At 40.2% G+C, this 26,369-nt stretch overlaps 4 protein-coding genes and 1 long non-coding RNA gene across 8 annotated transcripts; 3 read left to right on the top strand and 2 right to left on the bottom strand.

Annotated features, from left to right (window-relative positions):
* Positions 1-100: 100 nt before the first annotated feature.
* On the top strand, positions 101-5,519 carry LOC6535027 (UDP-glucose:glycoprotein glucosyltransferase). Its single transcript, XM_002095657.4, has 2 exons — positions 101-526; positions 769-5,519. The coding sequence occupies exons 1-2, from the start codon at positions 298-300 to the stop codon at positions 5,184-5,186; spliced, it is 4,647 nt and encodes a 1,548-aa protein (XP_002095693.2). The 5' UTR covers positions 101-297; the 3' UTR covers positions 5,187-5,519.
* A 130-nt stretch (positions 5,520-5,649) lies between these two features.
* On the bottom strand, positions 5,650-18,095 carry LOC6535026 (long-chain-fatty-acid--CoA ligase 5). 4 transcript variants are annotated; one of them, XM_015195497.3, is made up of 9 exons: positions 17,949-18,095; positions 17,793-17,884; positions 15,246-15,436; positions 14,725-14,879; positions 8,744-8,917; positions 7,277-8,454; positions 6,991-7,219; positions 6,684-6,857; positions 5,650-6,622 (listed from the first exon to the last, which is right to left on the bottom strand). In XM_015195497.3, the coding sequence occupies exons 3-9, from the start codon at positions 15,310-15,312 to the stop codon at positions 6,485-6,487; spliced, it is 2,115 nt and encodes a 704-aa protein (XP_015050983.1). In that variant the 5' UTR covers positions 15,313-15,436; positions 17,793-17,884; positions 17,949-18,095; the 3' UTR covers positions 5,650-6,484. The 4 variants fall into 4 exon arrangements, with proteins under 4 accessions (XP_015050983.1, XP_002095692.1, XP_015050981.1 ...); XM_002095656.4 differs by having other exon boundaries at positions 17,793-18,090; XM_015195495.3 differs by lacking the exons at positions 14,725-14,879; positions 15,246-15,436; positions 17,793-17,884; positions 17,949-18,095 and adding exons at positions 9,830-9,865; positions 10,002-10,206.
* LOC120321600 lies at positions 8,924-10,754 on the top strand. Its single transcript, XR_005561307.1, has 2 exons — positions 8,924-9,111; positions 9,176-10,754. It is a non-coding gene; the product is annotated as an uncharacterized LOC120321600 (long non-coding RNA).
* Positions 18,096-19,053: 958 nt separating the features above from the next.
* LOC6535015 (ninjurin-B) lies at positions 19,054-20,426 on the top strand. The gene is made up of 3 exons (XM_002095647.4): positions 19,054-19,922; positions 20,085-20,239; positions 20,292-20,426. Exons 1-3 carry the CDS (start codon positions 19,670-19,672, stop codon positions 20,424-20,426), a joined length of 543 nt encoding a protein of 180 aa, XP_002095683.2. The 5' UTR covers positions 19,054-19,669.
* Positions 20,427-20,435: 9 nt separating this feature from the next.
* Positions 20,436-26,222, bottom strand: LOC6535022 (short/branched chain specific acyl-CoA dehydrogenase, mitochondrial). Its single transcript, XM_002095654.4, has 4 exons — positions 26,059-26,222; positions 25,873-25,978; positions 22,048-22,526; positions 20,436-21,280 (listed from the first exon to the last, which is right to left on the bottom strand). Exons 1-4 carry the CDS (start codon positions 26,092-26,094, stop codon positions 20,657-20,659), a joined length of 1,245 nt encoding a protein of 414 aa, XP_002095690.1. The 5' UTR covers positions 26,095-26,222; the 3' UTR covers positions 20,436-20,656.
* Positions 26,223-26,369: the final 147 nt, after the last annotated feature.

Raw genomic sequence — 26,369 nt, 5'->3', positions numbered from 1 at the left:
TTCAATAATTTGTTTTTTATGTGAATGGAACAGAATTTGCATATTGTTATTGTGCACTTACATTAAAATATGTTTTTCACCGCGATTGCTTTCCCCATGTTGTCTGGTCACACTGCGGCATGCCGGTTCAGCAACGAACGCCACATCAGTTCTAAATCAAATTAAGGAAAACTGGGCTAAAACCAGCGAAAAACTGGTAAAAAGTGAAATAATCGGAGAAGGGAAGCCTTAAGTTCATCTCTATATTCCGTATCCGTGATGTGCGTGGTGAAAATCCTCTAAAAACAAGTGGAAACCATGTTACGTACCGTGGCTTTGTGTGTGTCTGTGGTGCTCATAGCACTATATACGCCGACTTCTGGGGAATCCAGTCAGAGTTATCCCATCACCACGCTGATCAACGCGAAATGGACGCAGACGCCCCTGTATCTGGAAATTGCCGAGTATCTGGCCGATGAGCAGGCGGGTCTTTTCTGGGATTACGTTTCGGGGGTGACCAAGTTGGACACGGTTCTTAATGAATACGGTTTGTGTAACTAAGACATGGAGAACCCGCATTAAAGAGCTTCTTTATTCTACTTAATGTCAATTTAATTTATTTTATCTACTCCTTGGTATTTGTTAAAAAAATACCACATGAATTAATAGTTTAGAATTTAAAATACAAGAACCTTAATTTGTTATGTATATATTCCAATCCCAAGGCCCTATAATGTGATCTTTCCCCAAAAAGAAAATGTTTTTGCTGATTACGTTTTCGTTTTTTAGATACCGAGTCGCAGCAGTACAATGCCGCCTTGGAGCTGGTCAAGAGCCATGTGAGCTCTCCTCAATTGCCCCTGATCAAGCTGGTGGTGTCCATGCACAGCTTGACGCCTCGGATCCAGACCCACTTCCAGTTGGCCGAGGAACTGAGGAGCAGTGGCTCTTGCCAGAGCTACACTTTTGCCCAAGTGGGTTCCGAACTGGCCTGCAGCTCCAACGAACTGCAGAAGAAGCTGGAACTGCCGCGCGCCAAGGAAAGCTTGGATGCTCCTGTTGTCACCTATAGCTTTGATCACATTTTTCCTGGCAGTGAGAACAATACCCGCACTGTGGTACTGTACGGCGATTTGGGAAGCTCTCAATTCCGCATCTATCACAAATTATTGGAAAAGGAAGCCAATGCTGGCCGGATTCGTTACATCCTGCGTCATCAATTGGCCAAGACGGACAGACGACCGGTACGACTTTCGGGCTACGGTGTGGAACTGCATTTGAAGTCCACGGAATACAAGAGCCAGGATGATGCCCCCAAGCCCGAAGCGGGTTCTACTTCTGACGAGGATCTGGCTAATGAATCGGATGTCCAGGGCTTTGATTTCAAGGTGCTAAAGCAGAAGCATCCTACACTTAAGAGAGCGCTTGATCAACTGCGTCAGAGGCTTCTCCAGGGGAATGATGAGATCGCCCAATTGAAAGCCTGGGAGTTCCAGGACTTGGGTCTTCAGGCGGCAGCTGCCATTGCAGAAATACAGGGAGATGAAACTCTGCAAATTCTTCAATACACTGCGCATAATTTCCCCATGCTGGCCAGAACCCTGCTGGCCCACAAGGTTACGGATGGCTTAAGGGCGGAGGTAAAGCACAATACGGAGGCATTTGGTAGAAGCTTGAATGTAGCGCCTCCTGATGGTGCCCTTTTCATCAACGGACTGTTCTTCGATGCGGACACCATGGATCTGTATTCCCTGATTGAGACGTTGCGCTCGGAGATGCGTGTTCTTGAGAGCCTGCACAGTAATAATGTTAGGGGTAGCCTTGCCAGCTCCTTGCTCGCCTTAGATCTAACGGCCTCCAGCAAAAAAGAATTCGCTATCGATATCCGTGATACTGCAGTGCAATGGGTCAACGATATTGAGAACGATGCGCAATATCGAAGGTGGCCCTCATCGGTGATGGATCTCTTGCGTCCAACGTTTCCTGGCATGTTGAGGAATATCCGAAAGAATGTATTCAACTTGGTTCTGGTGGTAGATGCACTGCAGCCCACAGCCAGAAGTGTAATTAAGCTCTCAGAGTCGTTTGTCATTCATCAAGCTCCCATTCGCTTGGGTCTGGTCTTTGATGCGAGGGACGCCAATGAGGACAATCTTGCAGATTACGTAGCTATCACGTGTGCCTATAACTATGTGAGCCAGAAAAAGGATGCCCGAGCTGCTTTGAGTTTCCTTACGGACATCTACGCAGCAGTTGGTGAGACCAAAGTTGTCTCGAAAAAGGACATAGTAAAGCAACTGACAAAGGAATTCACAACCTTAAGCTTTGCCAAGGCTGAGGATTTTCTCGAGGAAGATTCCACGTACGATTATGGAAGGGAGCTCGCAACGGAGTTCATCCAGCGGCTGGGATTCGGAGACAAGGGACAACCTCAGGCCCTGTTGAATGGTGTTCCAATGTCCAGCAACGTTGTGACCGCTGATAGCGACTTCGAGGAGGCTATTTTTACCGAAATAATGACCCAAACCAGCAATCTCCAAAAGGCTGTGTACAAAGGTGAAATGACAGACAGCGATGTAGCCATTGATTATCTGATGAATCAACCCCACGTGATGCCCAGATTAAATCAGAGAATTCTTAGTCAGGAGGATGTAAAATATCTTGATATTAACGGCGTGGCCTACAAAAATTTAGGAAATGTGGGAGTTTTAAATCGTCTGTCTAACCGGGATATGACCGCTACGTTAATGGATAATCTTAAATACTTTGGTGGCAAGAAGTCTACGGAGCTAATTGGCCGATCATCTCTGCAGTTCCTTACGATTTGGGTGTTTGCAGATTTGGAAACTGACCAGGGTCGAGAACTGCTCACCCACGCTCTCGAATATGTTCAAAGTGGAGAGAGTGTGCGTGTCGCTTTTATTCCTAACACTGAAAGTTCTTCCGCTTCAAGCCAGAAGAATCTCAATCGTCTGGTCTGGGCTGCCATGCAGAGTCTTCCACCAACACAAGCCACGGAGCAGGTTCTCAAGTGGCTAAAGAAACCAAAGGAAAAAATTGAAATACCATCTCAGCTCGAGGATATCCTGGGTTCAACAGAGCTGCACCTGAAGATGTTGAGAGTTTATTCCCAGCGAGTGTTGGGTCTAAATAAATCCCAACGCTTGGTAATCGGTAATGGACGGCTTTATGGCCCTCTTTTCTCGGATGAAAGCTTTGATAGCGCCGATTTCGCCTTGCTGGCCAGGTTCAGTTCTCTACAGTATGGCGACAAAGTGCGTCAGGTCCTCAAGGAATCTGCTCAAGATGTCAGCGAGGAGTTCACAAGCGATACTTTGCTCAAGTTGTATGCCAGTTTGCTTCCCAGGCAAACCAAAACTCGCTTTAAGCTTCCAACGGACTTGAAAACCGATCACTCGGTTGTAAAACTACCGCCCAAACAGGAGAAACTTCCTCATTTTGATGTTGCCGCTGTTTTAGATCCCGCCTCCCGAGCAGCTCAAAAACTAACGCCGATACTTATTTTGCTACGTCAAGTGCTGAACTGCCAATTAAACTTATACTTGATTCCCGTCCCCCAGCACAGCGATATGCCCGTGAAGAACTTCTACAGATATGTTGTGGAGCCGGAGGTGCAATTCGAAGTGAATGGAGGTCGATCCGATGGTCCCTTGGCAAAATTCAGCGGACTGCCGGCCAATCCTTTGCTGACCCAGCAGCTGCAGGTACCAGAGAACTGGCTGATCGAAGCTGTAAGAGCAGTTTACGATTTGGACAACATTAAGTTGACCGATATTGGTGGACCCGTGCACAGCGAGTTTGATTTGGAGTATCTGCTGTTGGAGGGTCACTGCTTTGATGCTGCTAGCGGAGCTCCGCCCAGAGGACTGCAGTTGGTGCTGGGTACCCAGAGTCAACCTGCCTTGGTAGATACAATTGTGATGGCGAACTTGGGTTATTTCCAACTTAAGGCCAATCCAGGTGCATGGTCCCTACGCTTACGTGAAGGCAAATCGGCGGATATTTATGCCATCAGCCACATTGAAGGAACAAATACTCATCATTCCACTGGAGCTTCTGAAGTTCAAGTTCTTATAACGTCCTTGCGATCTCATGTTGTCAAATTAAGGGTGTCTAAGAAGCCAGGCATGCAGCAGGCGGAACTTCTGTCAGATGACAACGAACAGGCAGCGCAATCGGGCATTTGGAACAGCATTGCCAGCAGTTTTGGTGGCAGTAATGCTAACCAGCCAGCCCCTGATGAGGATGCGGAAACCATCAACATTTTTTCTGTGGCATCAGGACATCTCTACGAACGTCTTCTAAGGATCATGATGGTTTCACTGCTAAAGCACACAAAATCGCCTGTGAAGTTCTGGTTTTTGAAGAACTACCTCTCCCCGCAATTTACGGATTTCCTTCCTCACATGGCCAGTGAGTACAACTTCCAATACGAGTTGGTCCAGTACAAATGGCCCCGTTGGCTGCATCAGCAAACGGAAAAACAGAGGACCATTTGGGGCTACAAGATCCTTTTCCTCGATGTGCTGTTCCCACTGAATGTGAGAAAAATTATTTTTGTGGATGCCGATGCCATCGTAAGAACAGATATAAAGGAGTTGTATGATATGGACCTCGGAGGGGCGCCCTATGCCTACACGCCATTCTGCGATTCCCGCAAAGAGATGGAGGGCTTCCGATTCTGGAAACAGGGATACTGGCGAAGCCATCTAATGGGCAGGCGTTACCACATTTCCGCTTTGTACGTGGTGGACTTGAAGAGATTTCGCAAGATTGCGGCAGGAGACAGACTAAGAGGCCAGTACCAGGCACTTAGCCAGGATCCAAACAGTTTATCCAATTTGGATCAGGACTTGCCCAACAACATGATCCACCAGGTCGCCATCAAATCCCTGCCCGACGACTGGCTTTGGTGCCAAACGTGGTGCAGCGACAGCAACTTTAAAAGTGCTAAAGTGATTGATTTGTGCAACAACCCACAGACCAAGGAGGCCAAGCTCACGGCCGCACAGAGGATTGTGCCCGAGTGGAAGGACTACGATGCTGAGCTGAAGACCCTGATGTCTCGCATCGAGGATCATGAGAATTCGCATAGCAGGGACTCGGCAGTCGATGATTCGGCTGACGATTCGGTGGAGGCCACCACTGTGACACCTTCTCATGAGCCCAAGCATGGCGAGCTGTGATCAACGTGAATTAGTGAATTTAAATATCGTGGATACACACTTGTTTACTTAGCTAAGAGCCATCTCCGAAATAACAAATTAACACATTTGTACATTTTAATTAGAACATGATGCGATTGAACACGTAAACCCAACACAAAAAGAAAACAGCTCACTAATGTCTGAATTGTTTTTCTAGCTCGATTTCAAACGATTTTCTTGTCTTGCATTCCAAAAGCCATGGCCACTAATTAAATTAAGCTGAAATTAAATGTCATCAAACTACATACATAAAAGAACGCGCCTTTAAGTTGAAAGTTTGTCAAATGTATTAAAAAGTGGAGTAAATAGTAATTAATTCAGCTTATTTTATTAAGGATTTATTTGGGATGGTCAGGCAACTTTACCCACAGAAAGCTTTGGCGATTGCGTATTTGCGTTAGGTGGCAACGCCAATTCAAATAAAGTTTTCAAAAACTCAGAATTTCCTTTATATTTGTTTTATTTCAAATTATTCAGAGTTATCTGGCTTTCGTATCTACATAAAGAATCTATTTAAAATTTTTATTACAATGCTGCTTTACTTTATTGTTTAGCTCTTATTATGAAATAGTTCACTATTTTAGCAATTTATTAATAAATTTTCATTTGGTATTTTGTAAGGCAGACAGTGCAGTCCAAAGACGTGGATCATTTCCATCTTCATTATTAGGTTTAATCTGCTTCTCGATTGGCGTTCATTTGTATGTTAATAGTATTTCCTCAGCATTTGCGATAAACACTCATTCCCTTTAATTTAGTTTAGCGTATCTAATACATAGTTAAAAATTTGATTCTTCACTTTAGTTTCGTTCTAGAGTTGAGTTTAGTATACAATAGTTAATTAAAGCTTTCTTTTTATTCTTTTTGCTCAATATGTTATAGATATATGTTTTGGTTCAGACTACGCAATTGTTTTCTATTCACTTTGAATTAGATCATAAGTGTTTAAGGAAAATATATAGTTAATATATTAATTAGGGATCGCTTCTCGGTTAAATAATATAAAAAAAATGCGGCTGCCAAAAGGATTCTCCTGTCAGTTTGAAGTTGTGTAAATCTTTTTTGTGTATTGTATCTGTATCTGGTGTATCTTGCGCTCCTCTTACTTGCTAATTGACGATACTACAAAATTAGATAGTTTGATTTCGTATCTGTATCTTTATCTGTAGTCTTTGTTATCATCAGTTTAAAACGGTATAGGCATAATTGAATGAATGCTTTCCAGTTTCTTGAGTTTGATTCGTTGTTGATGTCTACGTATGTATATAGGTATTGCTTTAATCCAGGTGTTTATACATATCCTCCAGCTGCGGCTTAAAGTAGCTCTTTAGCTGCGGTCTCTTGGCTTTGAATGTGGGCGTCAGCAGTCCGTTTTGCACCGAGAAAGGATCCGGATGCAGATAGATATCTTTTACCTGAAATGGAATATCCCGTATATTATCTCGAAACCTATAATATGGTGGTGCACAAGCTCACTTGTTCGAATGACTTGAGTCCACTCTGCTTGCCCCAGTTGAGCATGTCGTTCATGATCAGTTCCTTGACATTCTTATTATTGCACAGGACGGAGAGTGTGCCGCGTACATTGTTCTCCGTGGCCCATTGCTTCAGTACATCGGTATCAGGTACGACAACAGCGATAATGCAGCTCTGAAAGCATTGGGAAAATACATTTACCAATCAACTAAGGTATCAAACTCGAATTTAGTGTTTCTTTTATCAATAATTTGAGCATTGTAGGATATTCCTCTAACAAAGTTTTCTTTCCAATTTTGGTTATTACCTTTAAGCTCTCTCCATAGACATAAACTTGATTAACGTATTGACTGAGCGTGTAGATATTTTCGATTTTCTCAGGCACTATGTACTCGCCCTGGCTAAGCTTGAAGATGTGCTTGCGGCGATCGATGATCCGCAGTGTTCCATTTGGCAGCCACATGCCCACATCGCCCGTGTGATGCCAGCCCTCCGAATCGATGGCCTCTGCCGTCTTTTCGGGATCCTTATAGTAACTATACGAAAATTCAAATTATTAAATAGCAGTATAATGTTTGTATTAGTTTACCTACCCATGGAACACATTCGATCCGCGTACACACACCTCGCCAGTATTTTGATTGGCGAAGTACTCCATCTCCGGCACATCCACCAGTTTCACAGCATTGCAGGACACGGGTGGTCCCACATGGTTGGGCACATGATCTCCCTGAACAGTGAGGGTAATGGCCCCCGTGCACTCCGTTTGTCCATATCCTTCCAGGACCAAGCAGCCCAGAGCACAGCGCATGAAGGTCAGGACATTTCCAGCCAATGGGGCGGAGCCCACGACCATCAAACGGAGGTTTCCGCCAAAGGCCTGATGCACCTTCTTGAAGACCAACTTGTCCCAGCAGCCGTTCCTCCGCAGGACACCCCTGGCGATCTCCTTCTCCTTGGCGCGCATGGCCATGTTGAAGAGACCCCTCTTCAGTCCAGAGGCTGAGATATCATTCTGGATCTTGTCGTAGACGCGGTTCAGAAGACGAGGCACTGCCGGCATTACGGTTGGTTTCAGCATTTTGAGGTCATTGGTTAGTTCCTTGATGTCGCCGGAATAGAAGCCCACACAGCCACCCACATAGTACATTCCGTTCTCGCAGCACCGCTCGAACATGTGAGCCAGGGGCAGGAATGACACCATCACATCACCCGCACGGATGCGATGGTCGCCCATCTGCAGGATCACAGAACAGACGCCGGCCACCACATTGCCGTGGGTGAGCATCACGCCCTTCGGATTGCCCGTCGTCCCGGACGTGTAGCACACCGTGCACAGATCCTCCGCCGTCGGCGGCACCTCTGGATGGTTGCCTTTCGCACCCAGCTTCTCCACATCGATGAAGGAGAATATCTGTATGCCTCGGCTACGAGCCCGCTCCAGGGTCGTCTGCCGGATGGGTTTGATAGACACTATGATCTTCAGACTACGCGGCGCCTTCTCCAACAACATAGCCGCCTTGCCATCGTCCTCCACAATCACCACCTGCATATCCGTCTGGCGTATGATGAAGGCACAGGCATCGGGACCCAGGGTGTCGTACAGTGGCACCACCACCAAAGAGAAGGAGTAGCAGCCCTGCTCGTACAGGATCCATTCTGGGCGGTTCTGCGAGTAAATCCCAATCAACTGCTTTGGTCTGGCTCCCAGCGCCAGCATTCCGGCTCCAAAGTTCTTGGCACGCAGCAGGGCCTCGTCATAGTTGATCCACTAAGTGAAGAGAGATTATAGTTCACATTAAAATATATGTAACGGAAGTTTAGGTTTTTTTTAATGTGGTAACTGATATATTAGAATAGACATATGCATTCAAAATTGGAATCTCACTAGAGGAGTTTGTGTTAAAAACAATATCTCAGGATATACGAGTATATGAGCTATACTCGTATATCGAGGACACTGCTATGCTTCTATATACATATGTAGTTATTTAATTTATTTCGTAGATGCTATTATATATTATTACTACATATATTAATTATTCTTTGGCTTATCTTACCTGGTAGGGGGATGTCAGGGTCTCGCGCCAACCCAGACATGGTCCATTGTTGGAGGCGTAGGCGCCCTCGCGGAACGTCTGGTACAGGGTGCGGACATTCTCTGTGATGTAGGACACGAACTTGCCATTCTTGGACTCCTTGTAGAACTTGGAGACGTGTATTTGTTCTGGACCCTGCAATGCAAGTGAAGTGACCCCAAAAGAAACAGAGAAATCGAGGACATGCAATGAGTGAAAAACGTTCAGATATCGAGCTAGAAAACCGTGGAAAAGAATATATACAATCAAGAGCTCGGTGGAGTGTACATAGATATAAATGGAGTATTTATGTTGGTGTAGACGGATGCATATATGTATATATGTTTAAGGTAAGCGAATTGTTTGTCTTGAGCTAAATAATAAATAAATATTTCTTTGTCATATATTTTAAAGCCATCAACGGAAATAGGACGCCAAAAGACTGAAATACCATGGAATATTGTCGTAATTTCAAGTTTTAATTCAGTTCATACAATCGGAAATCACTTTCTTGAACATGCAGTGCTTTTATAGTCCGTCGTCAATCTGGCCATTTCCCCTTAAGTGTGTTTATTTGTGGTTACTTTAGCCAATTGTTCGAACCATAAATTTAATAATCATTTGAATTTATCTACGTAGCCGATCGCTATGATTTATCATTAATTTTATTTATTTTGGGGCTAGAGACATAAACCCATCACTCGGCGGGATTTCATTAGTGCACCCGAAAGTAAAGCCCATAGAGCACTTCCTTTATGGTAAACAGCTGCGAAAAAAACAACCGCAACGGCCGAAAGTGTTGATGTACGAGAACGAATATCAAAATACTCTGCGATGGGCGAATATTTTAGGGGGGGTTCTGGTCAGAGGATCCTAAGAGTTAGTTTGTTTATTTTTGCTGCCCGATTTTAATGAGCAAAATGCAAATGTATTTTCACAACTAATTGTTTTCCACAGATTAAAGTGCTTTCCAAATTGATTTTGTTTATATATTTCATTATTGACGCAAGTCTAAGGGGTAAGGGGTTAGTTTCTAGTTCTAGTTTCCTAGGAGCATATGAGGCATACTCTATGGTGGATATCTTGACGATGATCGTATATGATCTAGCCCAGGAAATGTAAGAAACGGTAAACAAAAATAAAAGAAGCAAAATAAAGTATATATTAGTGATTGCTTAGTTAATCTGGTTAGGCTGTTTGTCTTTTCACTCTTTTGTTGTAAGTCCCTATAGAGTGTTACCTTGAGCACATCACTCTGATTGCTTAGCTCGATGGGCACTCGTATACTGGTAATTTGGCCGCAACAGGACATGGTTTCCTTTTAATTGGATTATCACTTCTTAAGTTTACTTAATGTTTGCAGGTTTTTAGACACTTTCTTCACTTGTGGCTTTTTCTATTGATCGTTCAGATTTCATCTGGCATTTTATATGCACATTTTCCAAGCGACTGTAAACACAAACACGAATTTAAGCACATTTTCAATTTGCCAATTGACCAATTTGCATTTAATATATGCTGTTTAATTGTCAATCGCGTCCCGTGCTTAAACGGTCAAATGTATATTTTAATTATAGATTTTCCTAAGAGGCTCATTTCATAACCGCATCGAGATTGTTTAAATGCTAATTAGCTCGTAAAAATAGATTTGTAATTGAAGAGTGTGTGGAAAAAGCTTTTTGGATATTATGCAGATATTATTTGCTATTGCTTATTTTATATCGAATGTTGTTCCATTATATCTGTTGTAATTATGTATTTTTGTCTTTGATCTAATAACATCATTTTTATATTATGAATCCACTTAAGACCTGGTAAGATTCGTATTAAAACCTCACAGAATGTTTGAATTACACCAATTTGTAGTGAATTAAAAGCAGAACCAAAACTCAAAAACCATAACATAATTATGACGCCTGGCTGTCCGTTTCCATATTTTTGGCAAGTGCGGCCCAGTCATTTTGTTTATAATTTTTCAATATTGGCAGCTGCAGGGCGGCCCCAAAAAGGGGCTGGCAAAAGAAAAACAAGAGAGCGGTGTAAAATGGCCAAGACAAAAAGAAAGAGTGACCAACACATTATCGACAAGGCGTCGTCTACGGATTTTGCTTGGCCTGCCCCAAATTAATTTATAAATAGTTCGTTTGTGGGTAAAAACGTTCCACTCTGTTGTTATCTATGCGACTTGTGTGAGTGGCGGCATAAAAGAAAAACATCAAGAAAAGAAAATATCCAACCATGTTTTCACACACACCCGAGTGCAATAAATACTTTTTGCAATATGCTAAGAAATAGAGGAAAATTCAAACTTTTTTAGAGACAATCGGGAATTGAGTCATGGGGAACGCGTTTCGGGCCTCATTGGGATGTTTTGAGGCAATTGGCAGAGAACAAACATTTTCCTCAATGAGCAATTCATCTTTGAGTTATGGTAATTGTGGTGGTCATAAAATCGGACATAAACTATTGGCCAATGAAAGAGTGAGAGCCAAAGAAAAGCAAAGAATGAAACAGCCGGGACCAAGAAGAATTTCAATTAAATCTGCAAGGTATCAATAGATGGCAGCATATTTAAAAAAAAAAAACGAAGCCCAGGAAAAATATGCGGGAATTCGAAGGTCGTTTAAGAAAACTTTTTTTCGTTTCCAGGTGGCTGGCATATTTTTTAAAGCGCACTAATCTAATGTATTGCCTAGTATCTACTTCGAGTGTTCACAGAATTCTTCGTTTTAAAAATATATATTTTTAGAGCTCCACCGCTAACTTCTTCCTCAATTAAAATAATATTTTAGTATTTTTTTTAAAGAGCGAAGCACAAAAAATATTTTAGTCTGATTAGTTGTAATACAAAATAATATATTAAAAGGTAAACAGGTGCGGTGGCTTTACTTCCTGACATTTAAGTTGATTGATTAAGATAGATTGCTGCCGTGAGAGAAACAAATGTAAAATTTTAAAATATTATTTGATGATTTGTAATCTTATAAAATATGAATTATATTTAAATAAGCTAAGCAATTGTAATGTTTTTAATTTTAATTGAATTGGTTGATGCTAATATCAACATTCACGTTCAAAAGTGCACATGGCTCAGAAATTTAAAAAAAAATTGGACCTCTCTAAGTATAAACAGCTATAAAATTATATGGGGTGTTGGCGTATTGTTAAGATCAACCGTTTACAACCCAAATATCACACCAATTAAGCCAACAACATCAACCAATCTAAATTAGAATCAAAATCGTGTTAAAATTAGGTATATAACTAATCTGGGGGCTGCGCTTTTCTTAGTTGTCTTAAGTATAGAAACTGCGTGAACTTGAACTTGAGGGGCTGAGTTCACGTGGCAACACGACGGCACTTTGACACTTTGGCAAATCGATTTCATTTGGAAAATCTTTTTATTTTTCTTCGTGAATTTCCGTTCACTTTTTTGAGCATTTTTTGGGGTTCTTGCGCTTTACGTAATGAGATTAAACGCTTGTATTTTTGTCAATTTGTTGCAAATTGTCGTGCGTTTTTTCGCTATTTATTTCGTTTTGTTTAGTATACACGAGCTATTATTTATAAAAAATACGTTTGTTTCATATATATACATATATCTGCGATATGTACATTGTGTTGTTGTTGCTTGTTATTTGGTTTTGTTTTTTTTTGAGATTTTTCTAATTTGAAATATATTGTTGCGACTTGAGCCCGCCACGATCTGCGCGACACGATGTTAAATTTCGAACTGAGGAGCAGAAGTAAAATATTGGCCGTGGCTAAAAATGATTTTGGCCGGCCCGAAGAATCTTCTTAACTTTTGGGAGAGAGATTGAGCAAAATCGAGCGAAAGATTTCGGGGTTTCAGGGGTTTTTCGGGGAGGTCATGTAGTAGAATGCAGCGTTCGGCTAGAAATTTCATTCGTTCATATTCTTTTGATATTAAATGGTTTTTCTTTTTTCCTTTGCTAAACAGATTTGATCTAATTTTTTGTTGGCTCGATCGAGTTGTCTACCTGTCTCAATTTTCCCTTTTGTAAACTAACAATGGGAATTTATGTATATATTTAGTTTTTGTTATGGTAGTGACAGCAAGTTTCAACTCTTTAATAACCAAAATGATTTATGGTCCATATGAGAGGACCACGCCCACTTTTTGGCCCGGCAAAAATAGAAAGCGTTTGTTTACTTTTTGGGCATCCAAACTAAAAGTTCTTCATATTATACAAAGTTTCATTGGTAATTAAACTAAAACGAAATATTATATATATAAATATATTATCACCAAACAGAACATAAATACTGTTTCCCACAGCAATTAGCCTCGTTGCTAATTGTTAAAAATTTATTACAAACTGCTTACATTCTGTCAATTACTGAATTTTCAATAAATGTTTAATTTATGCACCTTTCATTCTAAATCCACTCAGCACTAGCTCATAGCCAGTCCACCTCGCATATGTATATTTATCGTATCATTTGCACCTCAATTTGCGCACATTAGCAATTTTAGTGTCCACACACACTTGTATTGGAAAACACTCTACTCAATGTAGGAGAAAGAGTGTGCCAAATGCTGGTGCATTCGAACTTGCCCGCCAGACCAGACTAGGCAAACACACCAAGTGAGTGAAATTCAGAAATGCATAATTATACACAATCATTGTTTTACAACCGCACTCTCAAATGTATCTGCTCACTTGTAGACAGGTTGGCCCTGTCTTGTCAAAAGTCTGACATTTCCTTATTATTCTGTTGTCTTCTATTGTTTGCTTTTGGTTGGGGGGATGTTCAATGGAATTTGACATCGATGAAAAATAAAAAACATTTTGTAATTCATTCTATAAATTTTCAAGCTAAAAAATTCAAAGCTTATTTCTGTAATAAAACTTACTGTCCACTTAAGACATTTAGTTTGAAAATTATTGTCTCTCAACTGCTTCTAACCAGATTTAACCGCAGTTTATTAATATGCAACAGGTTATTACTATGGCCTGGTATGCACTTTACAGAAGAATACTTTACACTGAATACTTAAAGTAAAGTAAAGATTGTAATATCCTATAGTTTAAGAGATTAAAAAACCAATTAAAATTAGTTTATCTTAAAAATTGGAAGAAGGTGAAGTCGTACAATTTCATTTAACTTTCCCCTATTTAAGACGAGACCAGCAAAAATTGTTCACGTAGCATTCAATAAATCAATTGTTTAATTAACGATTATCGCTTTTCACTGTGTTTTCAGCCTTTCAACCCACGAAAAATTGGGCTGCCATTCTGGCAATGCCAAATATTGCGCGAAATATGCTATTGTGTCAACAATTGTTTATTTACATGACATCAACACAAAAGGAAAGGTCCGTTACAACAATTTGGGGAAAAATGTCGGCGAGTTTATTTAGTTGGAGGAAATTCTCTGACAATCGTGTGGGGCGATGAGTGCGGAAAATATCTGCATATATCGAAATTGAGAGAACCAGGCGACTAATTAGGGGAAAATGCCAATTGAGCCATGACAAGATTTATTATTGTCGTGCCGCTGTCATTCGATAATTTATCAGCGAGAATGTTGCAGTCTTGGCAGAGAAATTAGTACAATTTCCCTGCTCGGCACTCAAATAGAGCATGAGGTGGTGCAGCTATTTTTAATAACTTTCGCACCACTGTGGCGCAGACGTCACGGCTAAAAGTCGAAGAACAAAGGCGAAATGAAAATCGAAATGGGGAAAATGTGTGAAAATCATGTGACGACAACAACGAAGCAGAGTCCGTTTTTGGCAATCCGACTCGTGATCGCACTCAACGTGTTTGTGGACATGTGCACATCAAAGCTCTTTTTGGCCCACATGCCGCGGGGATTCTCCTGTTATACCTCAAACACAGCCGAACCAGAGAAACCTCAAGACAAACAGTTCCCAATTGAACATTAAATGATGTAATTGATGTGATCGAAGTCGATCGATTGCGAAATCAGCATACCTCTAGCAGTGGCGATTGGTTTTCCAGAGGCACTAACGGTCGTTCCGGGACGGGCCTCGTTGCAAAGTAGTATGCAACACTAGCTGCCAGGCTTCCTAGGGTTAACGTTCCCAAAGTGCCTCCCAGGTAGTACAGATACCCATCGATCTCGTCCCCTGTTGAAGTGACCAAAATAAAATGGATTAACTGGGGTACCAAAATTTCATTTTACTATATTTGACAATCAGCTTTTTCTTGCCATTTCCTTTTATTGTAATCTTAAAACTACCAAAGTAAAAGATTTAAAAATTATTGAATTTGTAGAAATTTATATAGCAAAAATATTGAAAAAATGCTTAACATTTCCTAACCAAAAAGCATAATTATATTTAATAGTAATTTTTAGCTTTTTAAATTGTTTGACGGGTTTAGCTTATACATGCTTGCTTGCAAAAAAACTTGAATAAATATATGGCCATGTGTGCTTTCCTCTCATACATACGTGTTTTAATCATTAATGAGCCTTGTACACAAATACTTACAGAAATATGAAAAATTGCTGACAATCAAATGATTGACGTAGGCCATAACCGATTTCTCTGGCGTCATCGTTTTAGTTTCTCCTTAGTATATTATTGTTTTTTGCTATTACAGTAGTAGTTTTTTATAGTTTGTTCTTTCTACCTGAGTGAATGTTACGTGTTTAGCTTAATGATTGCGTACAGAAGATAGCCTGCGAAAAAATCAATAAAAGTGCACACATCAGTAAAATTTTTTTTAAATTGATTTTATAATAATGGGTTAGTTGGGAAGTACTGTAGTGAAGAAGGGGCTATACGAGGCATTTAGAATTCTCAATTTCCAAACGCAATCAAGCTGAACCAGAGGCCAAAACCGCAGCACATAAATGCCATTTATTTTCCGCCTAATTAGGGGGTTATCCATATGCACTCATCTACCTATGTATCATTTTATAGAAGTCAAGTGACAACAATTAAAATGCGTTCAATTATTTTAATTGGACTTGCTGGGTTATATTAGGGGTAGATTGAGCCTAACAGATATGAAAACCAAAAAAATATACTTCAAAGTCTACAGATTTTTGATAGACATGGCTGCACTTGCTCATCAGTTTTGCGATTATGGCCTTATCTGCTGTGCTCGGAATTTGTCTTATCAGTTTTAAAATAATAAGCGTAAAAAATGCAACTGAAATATGTACGAGCAATAAACCTTAAGAGACTAGATACGGCAATTAGGACTCTCCAATGCTCTGCAGAACATTGCATCTTTTTTAAAATGCTTTCAAAATGAGAAAATTAATAATTCCTTGAATTAAAAGCCGTCGACGTTTATTGAATTAAATTTAATGTCAATACATGAATTTTTCCCCGAATTCACCGACTTAAATTTAATGTACTACAATTGGAATTGCTACTTAATAATAGATTATATACGCAATATGTATATTTTTAAATCAATTTTCTTAGTTGGCAAGGAAATCAGTTTATATCTAAAAAGTTCGGAAACAACAAATAATTATAAATATGCTATTGTCTTCAACTTCCTGATAAATGTATTTATTTCTAATTTTACTTGACCTTAAGCATAAGCACCTCCCATAAACTGCATTCTACAATAACAGGTTTCTCAGGATTGAATAATTAATTTGAGTATTTCCCATCTATTAATGCTAAAATATTGATACACATTGCAAGTTAGATGGGATATCCCAACCATTCTAGCTTTAGTGCCTCAAACAGGTTTTTAAATGCTTGCGACTATAACAAAAATATTTCCCAGTCTACTTGTAATGTGAAGTGAATAAAATTATCATAACAAATGGTAATTCAATGGCAAGCTGACACGATAAACTTTAGTTTTCCCGGAAGACACATATTCCTATTTATAATTTTTAACCTTTTTAATTATTAAAGCGATTATACAAACAATGTTTTTTTAATATTTGAGCATGGTCAAAATTCATAGAGTAGTTTAATATTTTTCCTGATCCCAATATAGAAACGAAATATAACTTTGAAATATAGCCTCCTGATATGTGCCTGCAAAATTCTATACACATATGTACATAGGTGTAATTTGTATTTGGGGAATTTAAAAATGAATTTATCAGAATTATATAAAAAAGTCACCTTAAGCGCATACAAACATCGGATTTTCCATTTCGAGGCTCACACAAAAGAAGGAACGCAATGTGTTTAATATTTAATCCTCTTTAGTTGGTCACTTCTGGGCAAACGCCACATAAGCACCGAGTAGCCCGAACCACTTCACCCACATAAGCAGACGGCTGGTGGAGCGCATCCCAAGCTCTTGGTCTGCTGATAAGACTTGGGGCAGCAGAAACGGCAAGAACAGGGAGAACCTTTATCAGTCCGCGGCTGAAACTTTGCACCCAGACATCTGGTCGAGGCCCCTCACTAAGCAGATTATTCGTCTGCGGACAATGCAGACGGTCGAGCCAAAAACAAGTGCGAAATATGTAGGTAGTGTCTTGAGAGTAAATATACACTATACCAATGTATGAATCATTACCTAAAGGCTCCGTGATAGAATTGATTTTCTTCCATCGATTGATGCTCCAACCTAATTGTTTCTTTAAAGATTACATATGTAATTATATTACATATTGAATATATATGCTTATATTTTTGCATATATTTGCATTTTTTATTTAATTTCTTTTGGTTGAAAAATAAAAATGTTTTTTTAGCATATTGTTTTGACAAAAGTTCTTTAAATAAAGGACTCCTCAAGTCTGCTTAAAATTACAGTTTTATTTTAGTTAGGTACTACTTCAGACAATTGTTTTCCCAAAAAAAGAACCGAATATTATGCAATATAAATAACTGAGTTTAGGCCATCGATTTTATAGACTGGTTTTTTGATAGTCGGGTCAAATCAGGTTTGGCCAAACGTGAGGAGGAACAAAAGAGGGCAAGAAAGGGGCGGTGCGCCGGAAAAAGGAGGATGCAAAGAGCGAGAAACAAAATTGAGCCTACTGAGGTCAAGGCGGGCACATGCGACTTTTGTCCATTGATTTTCGCCGATTTACCAACAACACTTACCTACGAATCTGGACTACTACAAGATGAAACACATTTGTCGGGCTTATTTATAAATTTGGGTTCGGGCCGACTATTCATACACCTAAATTAGCCTGGGAAAATCAATGAAAAGTTTACGTTTCGGCACTCGCTGAATCCGCCTATCGTATTTTTTACCGGGTCGCTTTGGGGGGGCGTATGTGTAGGCGCGGGGCGAAAAGAGAGAGGAAAAGCCCTAGAACCGAGCATGGAATACCGAAAAACCGAAGGCCGGAAAATTACTGCTAAACGGTCCGACGTTCGAAACAGAACTGAGTACTGCCAACTGCCAACCGAGAATCTCGGAAACAAAGTCCGTTTGCGTTTGAGTCGTGTTCTGAGCATGCGTGCAACTGCTACAACAACAGCGTGCACAACAACAACAGTCACAATCGCATGAATGAAGCCACACGGAGAACCGAACACCGCTTCCCATAGAGAGCCAGCACATACACTGAACAAATAAACTGCAAGTACTTTTGCAAAGTAAAAACAAAATTAGCAAAAATACATAGATTTTTTTCAAAACTTATTTCCCAAGTTCTAATCATTCTGTAACTAAGCCCTCATTTTTCTGAAAGTGTACGGGGGCTCCAAGGAGAGCGCGGCATTTGCGAGAGAGCGCTAACTCAGCTCCAGTCATAACAAACAACGAAACAAAGTGGCAAAGGCAAACAAACTGCACGTGCTACACCAAACCGTGGCAGAGAGAGGGGGCGGAGTGGGAGTGGCAGAAAGCGGAGACCAGAAGAGAGAGCCCTTGTGTCTGTTTGCTTTAAGGGCGTTCAGTTTAGAGGGGTGTGGGGATATGTCGGGCAAAGGATAACAGCCGCAGGCAAAAGGCTGTCTTTTTATGGCGAGGAGAAGCGGGGGGGTGTCGTGACGCACTTGCTCCAATCGGTCCTGCAGTACGACACGGTTGCGAGGGGTATTTCAACACTTTAGATTCCATACAAACAAATAAAAAGAATATACATGAATAATAAATATTAAATATGTATATTAAATATTAAAGTTTTTTTTATAATTAACCTTTATAACTTTTCTTTATAAAATGGTTTTAAATACATATTCTAAAATACAAAGTTAATGAAAATATGAATAATAAATAAGTTATTAGAAATATTTTATATTACAGGTACTTTAAACAAATATCACGTATACACAAGAAATGTTACTATTTTATGTTACAAAATATTTTGGAAGTACAGATCTTCTGTCAGAATATTAGAAGTGTCCTAGCTGCCCTCCCACTTTGCGATGTGATACTGCCTTACTCATGGCAGCTGTGTGTCAGGTTTAAAAGTTTATTGACGAGGAATCTATAATTACTTGTCGAATCTATAATTAAGGAAAAAAAAGTACACACAAAAATGTTTGTGAATCTTTAAGAATCAAATCAAAGAGAATTTGAGGTTTGGCAACGCAACGCTACTTTAGTGTGGGTCTTGTTTATTCATGTTTTTTTTTACATTTTTATGACTTCCCCTGCGGAGCATAAAACAAAAGGGTTCTTTATGTCGGGTTAATCCAACAAAACTAAGTCAACATACCTCACTCAGTATATATGTACATATGTATATTTTATAAAATGTATCTTACACATCCACTTTACATTCATTTCATATAAGACTATGTAGCATACTTTAAGGCCAAAGGCTTAGTTAGTTTCTCAACCCATCAGATACTTTTCATGTCGCCTGATGCCCCAGTTTTTTGGGGTAGTTCGGTCATTGTCATTCCCTTTTATCAGTTAATAGACCGCAATTGCGGCTTCCATGCTCAAAAACAAGAAAAGCTTTTCGCATTATTTAAAAGAAGAGCATTTTAATGCTTATTAATCGGTTGGCACTCGAACAATGGATAGCGGCGAGGTGAAAATATCTTTGGAGGATTCGCCCAGCTCCGGGGAAAGTTTCGCCAGTACAACCAGTGGTCCATGTTGCGGTTCTGGCAGGGATTTGGGTCAGGTGGATGAGGGGGATAAAGAGGAGGAGCAGTTCCCATTGAGAGTCACCAATGAATTGCAAAAGTCCAAGAAAACAAACAATAAATGTTCCAGCGATCTATCTACAGGAATTAGCTATGCTGCCAACAAAAATGTAGCTGAAGGTAAGAACGTAGTGCAATTCACTCTTAGAATTTTTAAAATTGGGAGAAAGCTCGTACAACTTATAACTCTCTATAAGTCCAAAATAGTGAAATATTAGCCTTTTTAATATGAATCATGTTTTAAGCAAAAGGTTTTATCTTATTACGATCTTTTTGTTGCAGGCCTAATGGATATAGCTTTGCTTTCGGCAAATGCGAATCAGTTGCGATTCTTAATTACTTATAACGACAAAGCTTCCACGTACATATACAGCATGATTATGGTGATACTTTCCCTGGTGCTGCAGCTCTTTGTTGGATTAATGCTGATCTTCAAAGTATGTAAGTAGCTCTTCAATTGTTCCGCTCACTAACGGGAAACCTTCACAGCGACGTCTCAAGCGATTTAAGAACCGAAGTTATGAAAGGACCAACGATCTGCTGGTAATGGGAGTTTTCATGATCACAGTAATCAACATTCTGCTGGCCGCATTTACCACGACGGATGGAGGAGGCAGTCAATAGTAGATTATGTACTTTATATATGTATATATTTTAATTGTATTTTATACAATATGCATAACAGAAAGAACTATGTGGTAAATGCTACGGTTACATGGAGGGAACCGATAACGAATGCCCGTTAAAATTGTTGCAGCGGTTCCCACGCATAAATGCACTTGACGTATCTGACGTACGATATCTCAGCTTGTGTGGGGGATTTGTCGGGGGGAGGAGGAGTATCGGGAGAGCTCTTAGGCCGCATAATCCTTCTTGATGCACTTGGCAATGGTGCTCAACTGCATGTTGGTGGTGCCCTCGTAGATGGCTCCGATCTTCACGTCACGGTAGTACTTCTCCTGCGGGAAGTCGCGAGTGAAGCCAACGCCTCCCATCCAGTCGACGCACTTGATCGCCGCCCTCTGGGCCACCTCAGAGGCGAAGTACTTGGCCATGGCTGCCTCCTTCTGGAAGGGCACTCCCTGCTCCTGCAGTCGAGCCGCATTGTAGGTCATCAGGCGGGCGGCCTCGATCTCCGTGGCCACGGTGGCGATCTGGTGCTGCATCGACTGGAAGTTGTAGATGGCATCTCCGAACTGCTTGCGCTCCAGCAGGTACGGAATGGTGGCGTCGAAGGTTCCCTGGGCCAGGCCCACCATCTGGGCAGCAATACCGATGCGACCCTCGTTCAGGAAGCCGGCGGCGTACTTGTAGCCATGGCCGAAGGTTCCCAGGATGTTTTCCTCGGGCACACGCACGTTGTCGAAGGTGAGCTGGCAGGTTCCAGAGGCACGGATGCCCAGCTTGTCCTCCGGCTTGTTCACGATCAGTCCGGGGGTCTCACGGTCCACAATAAAGGTGGTAATGCCACGGTAGCCCTGCAAAAACAAGGAAGATCGTGATGAAATTGTAACTCCTTGTGAGAACAATTTGTTTAATTTTTCTTTTAGAAATTGATATCATGTATAACCAGGCCCGGCGACAGGGGACGGAGTGTTTCCCCCCGGGCCCGGACTTCTGAGGGGGGCCCGGATTCCTGACGGAAACATAACTTATATGCAGGCCCGGCGACAGGGGGGTGGGGACGGGGTGTTTCCCCCCGGCCCAGTATTCCCGGTCGCCCGGCCTGTGCATAACTAATGTAACATAAGAAAAAAAGCTATGAGTAATATTTAAAATCGACAGGAGTCCTTTTCATACTGACTAAAAAATAATGGGGCTCGTTTTAGTTTGAAAAGCATTACGTAATCATCAGATACATTCTTTTCAGTAAAATATAATTAAAGAAAACGTGTTGAATTGATATTGGGCATTAATTATGTTATGAATTAAGTTTCCTCCACCTTTAATAAAAAAAAACATTTGCATTTTTTTAAATCTTACGATCTGCAATCAAGTAAACTTTGATCTAAGAGCGATTAGATGGCAATCATTTGGAATAACATAAAGATTAGCAACGGAAAATATTTTAAAATCGTTTAGGGGCCTGCGAAAAAGTGAAAACGAAGCTAAGGGGTATTATCGGAAAAATCTAATAAAAATATATGATTTTTCACGTTAGTATAATTTGCTTTTGATTTAAATGGATTTAGAAACACATCACTCACTTAGTGTCCCCTTTAATTTAGTATGAATATTTACTTACATCCTCTGGCTTGGCATTGGCGAAGATCAGGAAGACTCCGGCCACATCGGAGTTGGAGATCCACATCTTGGAGCCGTTGATTACGTAGTGGGAGCCGTCCTTCTTGGCGACGGTCTTCAGGGAGAAGGCATCGGATCCTGCTCCTGGTTCGGTTAGGGCGAAGCTGCCGGCGTACTCCTGGGCCAACTTGGGTAGGTACTTGGCCTTCTGCTCGGCGTTGCCAAACTTGATCATCAGTGAGTTGACCAGAGTGTTGTGAATGTCCACGAAGGCGGCTACGGCAGGATCGATTTTGGACAGCTCCTCCACCACGATGATGTTGGTCATGAAGTTGCAGCCGCTACCTCCCAGCTCGGTGTCGATCTCAATGCCCATCAGACCATTCTCGAAAACCGCCTTCACCACGGAGGGATCGAATTTGTGCTCAAAGTCCATTTTCTTCACCAGGGGCTGGATTTGCTCCTGGGCCAGTTTGGCAACTGAAAGTTTAAATAAACAATCCATCCATTAAGCCTCTTAAATAATTGATAACTCATATAAGACATTTAATGAAATGCTTTGCATTCATTATTTAAGAGTAAATTTCAGTCTTTAAATTTTAAATAAAAGTATCAATAGAGATCTAATTTATATTATATATTATTGCTAGAGACTTCATATCTATACCCTAAGTATAAGTCATATATACATACATATGTGTAGATAAAGAATCTAACGATCGGTGAAGGAGCTTAATGCCAAAGTTTTTGCAAAGCTTTGAGAAACTTTTAACTCCACGTTTTCAAAAAAAGGTAAAATCTAAAGCTCTTTGCTTTTTATTCTTTTGGACTTTTTTTCTTCTAGGGGGCGCGATGTTTGCTGTGGATCTCTTGTTTGTGTAGGTTGAGGTATTTTTCTACACGCGTTTGTCTATCAGTTAAAAAGTCTTTGTGTGTGTGTTTTTAATCACCAGATTCTCCGATCGCGTGGGGCTCTCTTTTTGTCTCTTTCGGCAGTTCTATTATTCTCTCAGCGTATTTATTATTGATCTTTTTTAAGCATTTTTTCTTGCATTGTTTTTCATGTTCTTCTGTTTTTCTGCTTGGAAAGCCAGCCACTGGTACACACCCACGGAGACTCCCACACCTCCGCTGCCCCTTCTTCATTCACTTTGCTGTCGTTTTGCACACATTTGGAAATACTTTCTTTCGCTTACTTTCGTGGGAATAGCTTAAATTATTAACCACCTTTATATATTCATTTAGTTTTCCAACATATGGACAGGGGTCAGTGTGGAAATTTCTAGCAGATGTGACGTGTCCCAATGGGCTCGATGCTAAATTATACATGTTCTTTTCGGAGTTTGGCTTATTGCGGAAACATGAAATTCAATTAAATCATGTCATTTCTAAAGCCTACAAAACTATCGCATTTAAGTTTGGATAGTGTATGGCTTTCAGCTCTGAAGCGCAACTGTGCTGGGTTTAAGGTAAAAAACGTTCAAGTAAATGAGTGTTTGCTATTTTTTCATCTTATGTTAGGTACCTTAAGTTTACTTAAATAATAATGTTCCCAAATGTACATATAAAACAGATAATTTAACAAATAATAAATGTACCGAAGCCTATGATATGTATGTAGGTAGTTTTAAATATATAAGAAACCAGTTTGAGTTCATGCACTTAGCCACTTTGCATTCAGCTCAGATTACGCAACAGTCAGGCCATATAGACACATACTTTCCCACTTAGAAATTTTTGTATATAACGCACATATGTACATACGAGTATAAAAATGTATGTATGCCAAGCCATATAGATTGAGACCAGTTGAGAGATTGATAAGCGGGACGAGGAAAAGTAAATGTGGAGGAAAAACAAGGTAATGGGTGATAAAAAAGAAATGTAACCTTCCCAACTAGGAATTAGATGGTTGGCAGGAGGACGAGTCCTCCCGCTCAGGTAATTCAACTCTCTAGGGAAGGGCGCCCGACCAAGTGCCACGCCCCGAATTGTCCGGCGTGATCACTAGAACAGTGACCACAGGTGGGCAGGGGGCGTGGCACAGCCGCATTTATTGCTCTATCACAGGTGTAACGCTATTCGGTTGACGTTTAATACCAGAACCGTACAGCTGACTGACCTGTGAACCTGTGAAAACGTAGACAGGATATCTGAAGGACACTATATAAGTAGTACGTATGGAAAATTCCACTACTACCAGGGAAAAGGAGAGGATCGGATTGATTTCAGGCTCGAACTCGCGATTTAGTAATCTACTTTCTTTGTATGCCGGCCGCTCAACGAGGAACACCACGACCAACCGAGAAATATCAACGACGAAACTCGCTTTTGAGCGGTGGCGGCGAGCAAAAGCTATTTTTAGAACACGTGTGTGTGTGAGCGGGGCGGGCGTGTGTGCGTGTGTCACGGGCCCACCCCTTTTTGCTTTAGCCCACCGATGTGAGTTTTCTTTTGAATTTATATTATCAATTTATACAATACTTTAAAGAATTAAAAAGGTGAGAGGAAAATTTTTCCTTTAGGAAAAAGCTTGTGATAAGGTTAGACCTTGAACTTGCCAATCTGGCAGCTTTTCGGACACTAATTATGCACTTTATAAGAAGAAATACATTAATTTAGGTTAAGCCAGTATTCTTTTAAGCACTTTTGACACGATAATTGATATATTTTATCAATCAGATAGTTATGTACGCCATATGTATATAATATATGAGTATGTATGTTCATAAAATATATATTATACTCCTAAGCATTTAATACTTGAGGTAACTAATTTTCACACTTCTTATTCATTTTACTTAATGGTTAATTTAAAAGTCTTATCTTTATGTAGTACATACACATGCATATTATAATTTTAGTCAGCAAAAATCGTTCTAATTATGTTAAATAGTAGGTTTTTAAATTTTATAATATAAAATATATATGTGCATATAAATGTACACGTATGTAAATGTGTACATACATATATTGGTTAGTCTGTACATACATATGTACATATATCGCTTAAGGAAAGTTTTCAGCTTTAATTAGTCGTATGGTTTTGAAGAGGTAACCTAATTATTGCAGTACATAACCCAAATGTCACCCAATGACCTTATTGGGCTGAATCTTTTATTTCGTATCCCTGAGACTTTTTATCATTAATTATCAAAATAGTTTCACATAAAATCACTTTGGATATATAACCACATTATACACCCAACCAACGATGTTTAACTAAGCCCCCACATGATTCTCATTTACCTAAAAAATATTATTAGGTCCTTTACTCTAAAATTAACAACATTACAACTTTATGCATTACAGCATTATATAATAATCATCAGAAAAATCGATTTAATACCTCTTCACTTTCGGAAGTTCTAACTAATAAAAATTATATTAATTTAAGTCAATTTCATTCCTCTTTTAATATTGTAACAAACGTAACGAAGAAAATGGACAAACCTGCCCACTGAGACTTAGTGACACATTTTACTTCTACTATCAAAATAAAATGTGCTTATCTGGCGAGCCGCTTCCTCCGCGTTTCCCCCAACTAAATACACTTTATCAGCAGAAAAAAGAACAAAACTCGAAAAATACGAATTCACATAGTAGTGCAGCAAACCTTCCAGTTGGGTAGTAAGTGGAATAAATAACAAATATCAAGAGCATCAATAATATGCGATGCTTGGAGTTACGTAACAAGCAAGTCCAACTAAACACCATAAAAATATCTAAAAATTCGAAAAAATATGGCTATCTAATATCCCTATATTACAACTGGACTCACAGTTCCATCAATACTATTATCTATGTAGATTTAAGGGATACTCACCAGTCTCCTTCATCATTTTCTCATCATCTGTTAGGAAGGTGAGGGGTGGGGGGAGACCTGTTGCCGAGGACATCGCAGCATTTTGCTGACGTGCAGCGTTAGCCAGCTAAAAAATTAGTAAATAAGGTAAAAATAATTAGTTGCAGACATGTGTAGGTGTCGGTTTAGGAGGCGTGGTCAACTCACCATCCGCACGGGCAGTTTCTTTAGGCTGTTCATCATCTTGAATGAAGTGGAAGAATTAAGTTAATCAAGAGGCCAAACTGGACTTTATTGGATTTTCGTATCTAATCCCCAGAGACACCACAACGTTAAAAGTTGGCTGCTCACACGCGACTAAATTTCCATTCTCCAGCAGCAGAAACGATCGCAAGAGCAGCTAGATTTTAAAAGCAGCTTTTCACCACCAAAGTCGAAATTCAACATAGTTTGTTGGATTTGCTAGCTTTTTGCTTTTTGTTATCGCTTTGTTAACATCAGGAAAAATGCTTTTAAAA

The sequence above is a fragment of the Drosophila yakuba genome, chromosome 3L, assembly GCF_016746365.2.
Source record: "Drosophila yakuba strain Tai18E2 chromosome 3L, Prin_Dyak_Tai18E2_2.1, whole genome shotgun sequence".
Classification (NCBI taxonomy): domain Eukaryota; kingdom Metazoa; phylum Arthropoda; class Insecta; order Diptera; family Drosophilidae; genus Drosophila; species Drosophila yakuba.
This window is presented reverse-complemented; position numbering and strand designations above follow the sequence as displayed.

What these genes read in the sequence shown, in the direction of transcription:
- LOC6535022 (XM_002095654.4), bottom strand. Translation starts at nt 26,094, where the DNA reads ATGATGAACAGCCTAAAGAAACTGCCCGTGCGGATG. An exon ending in AGAAACTGCCCGTGCGGATG is followed by an intron (nt 25,979 to 26,058) that starts GTGAGTTGACCA and finishes CTAATTTTTTAG; the next exon opens with CTGGCTAACGCTGCACGTCA. An exon ending in GAAAATGATGAAGGAGACTG is followed by an intron (nt 22,527 to 25,872) that starts GTGAGTATCCCT and finishes TTAAACTTTCAG; the next exon opens with TTGCCAAACTGGCCCAGGAG.
- LOC6535015 (XM_002095647.4), top strand. Translation starts at nt 19,670, where the DNA reads ATGGATAGCGGCGAGGTGAAAATATCTTTGGAGGATTCGCCCAGCTCC. An exon ending in CAACAAAAATGTAGCTGAAG is followed by an intron (nt 19,923 to 20,084) that starts GTAAGAACGTAG and finishes TTTTTGTTGCAG; the next exon opens with GCCTAATGGATATAGCTTTG. An exon ending in GATTAATGCTGATCTTCAAA is followed by an intron (nt 20,240 to 20,291) that starts GTATGTAAGTAG and finishes AAACCTTCACAG; the next exon opens with CGACGTCTCAAGCGATTTAA.
- LOC6535027 (XM_002095657.4), top strand. Translation starts at nt 298, where the DNA reads ATGTTACGTACCGTGGCTTTGTGTGTGTCTGTGGTGCTCATAGCACTA. An exon ending in CACGGTTCTTAATGAATACG is followed by an intron (nt 527 to 768) that starts GTTTGTGTAACT and finishes TTCGTTTTTTAG; the next exon opens with ATACCGAGTCGCAGCAGTAC.
- LOC6535026 (XM_015195497.3), bottom strand. Translation starts at nt 15,312, where the DNA reads ATGACGCCAGAGAAATCGGTTATGGCCTACGTCAATCATTTGATTGTC. An exon ending in ACCAATCGCCACTGCTAGAG is followed by an intron (nt 8,918 to 14,724) that starts GTATGCTGATTT and finishes CTTGCATTGCAG; the next exon opens with GGTCCAGAACAAATACACGT. An exon ending in TCTATGGAGAGAGCTTAAAG is followed by an intron (nt 6,858 to 6,990) that starts GTAATAACCAAA and finishes CAATGCTTTCAG; the next exon opens with AGCTGCATTATCGCTGTTGT.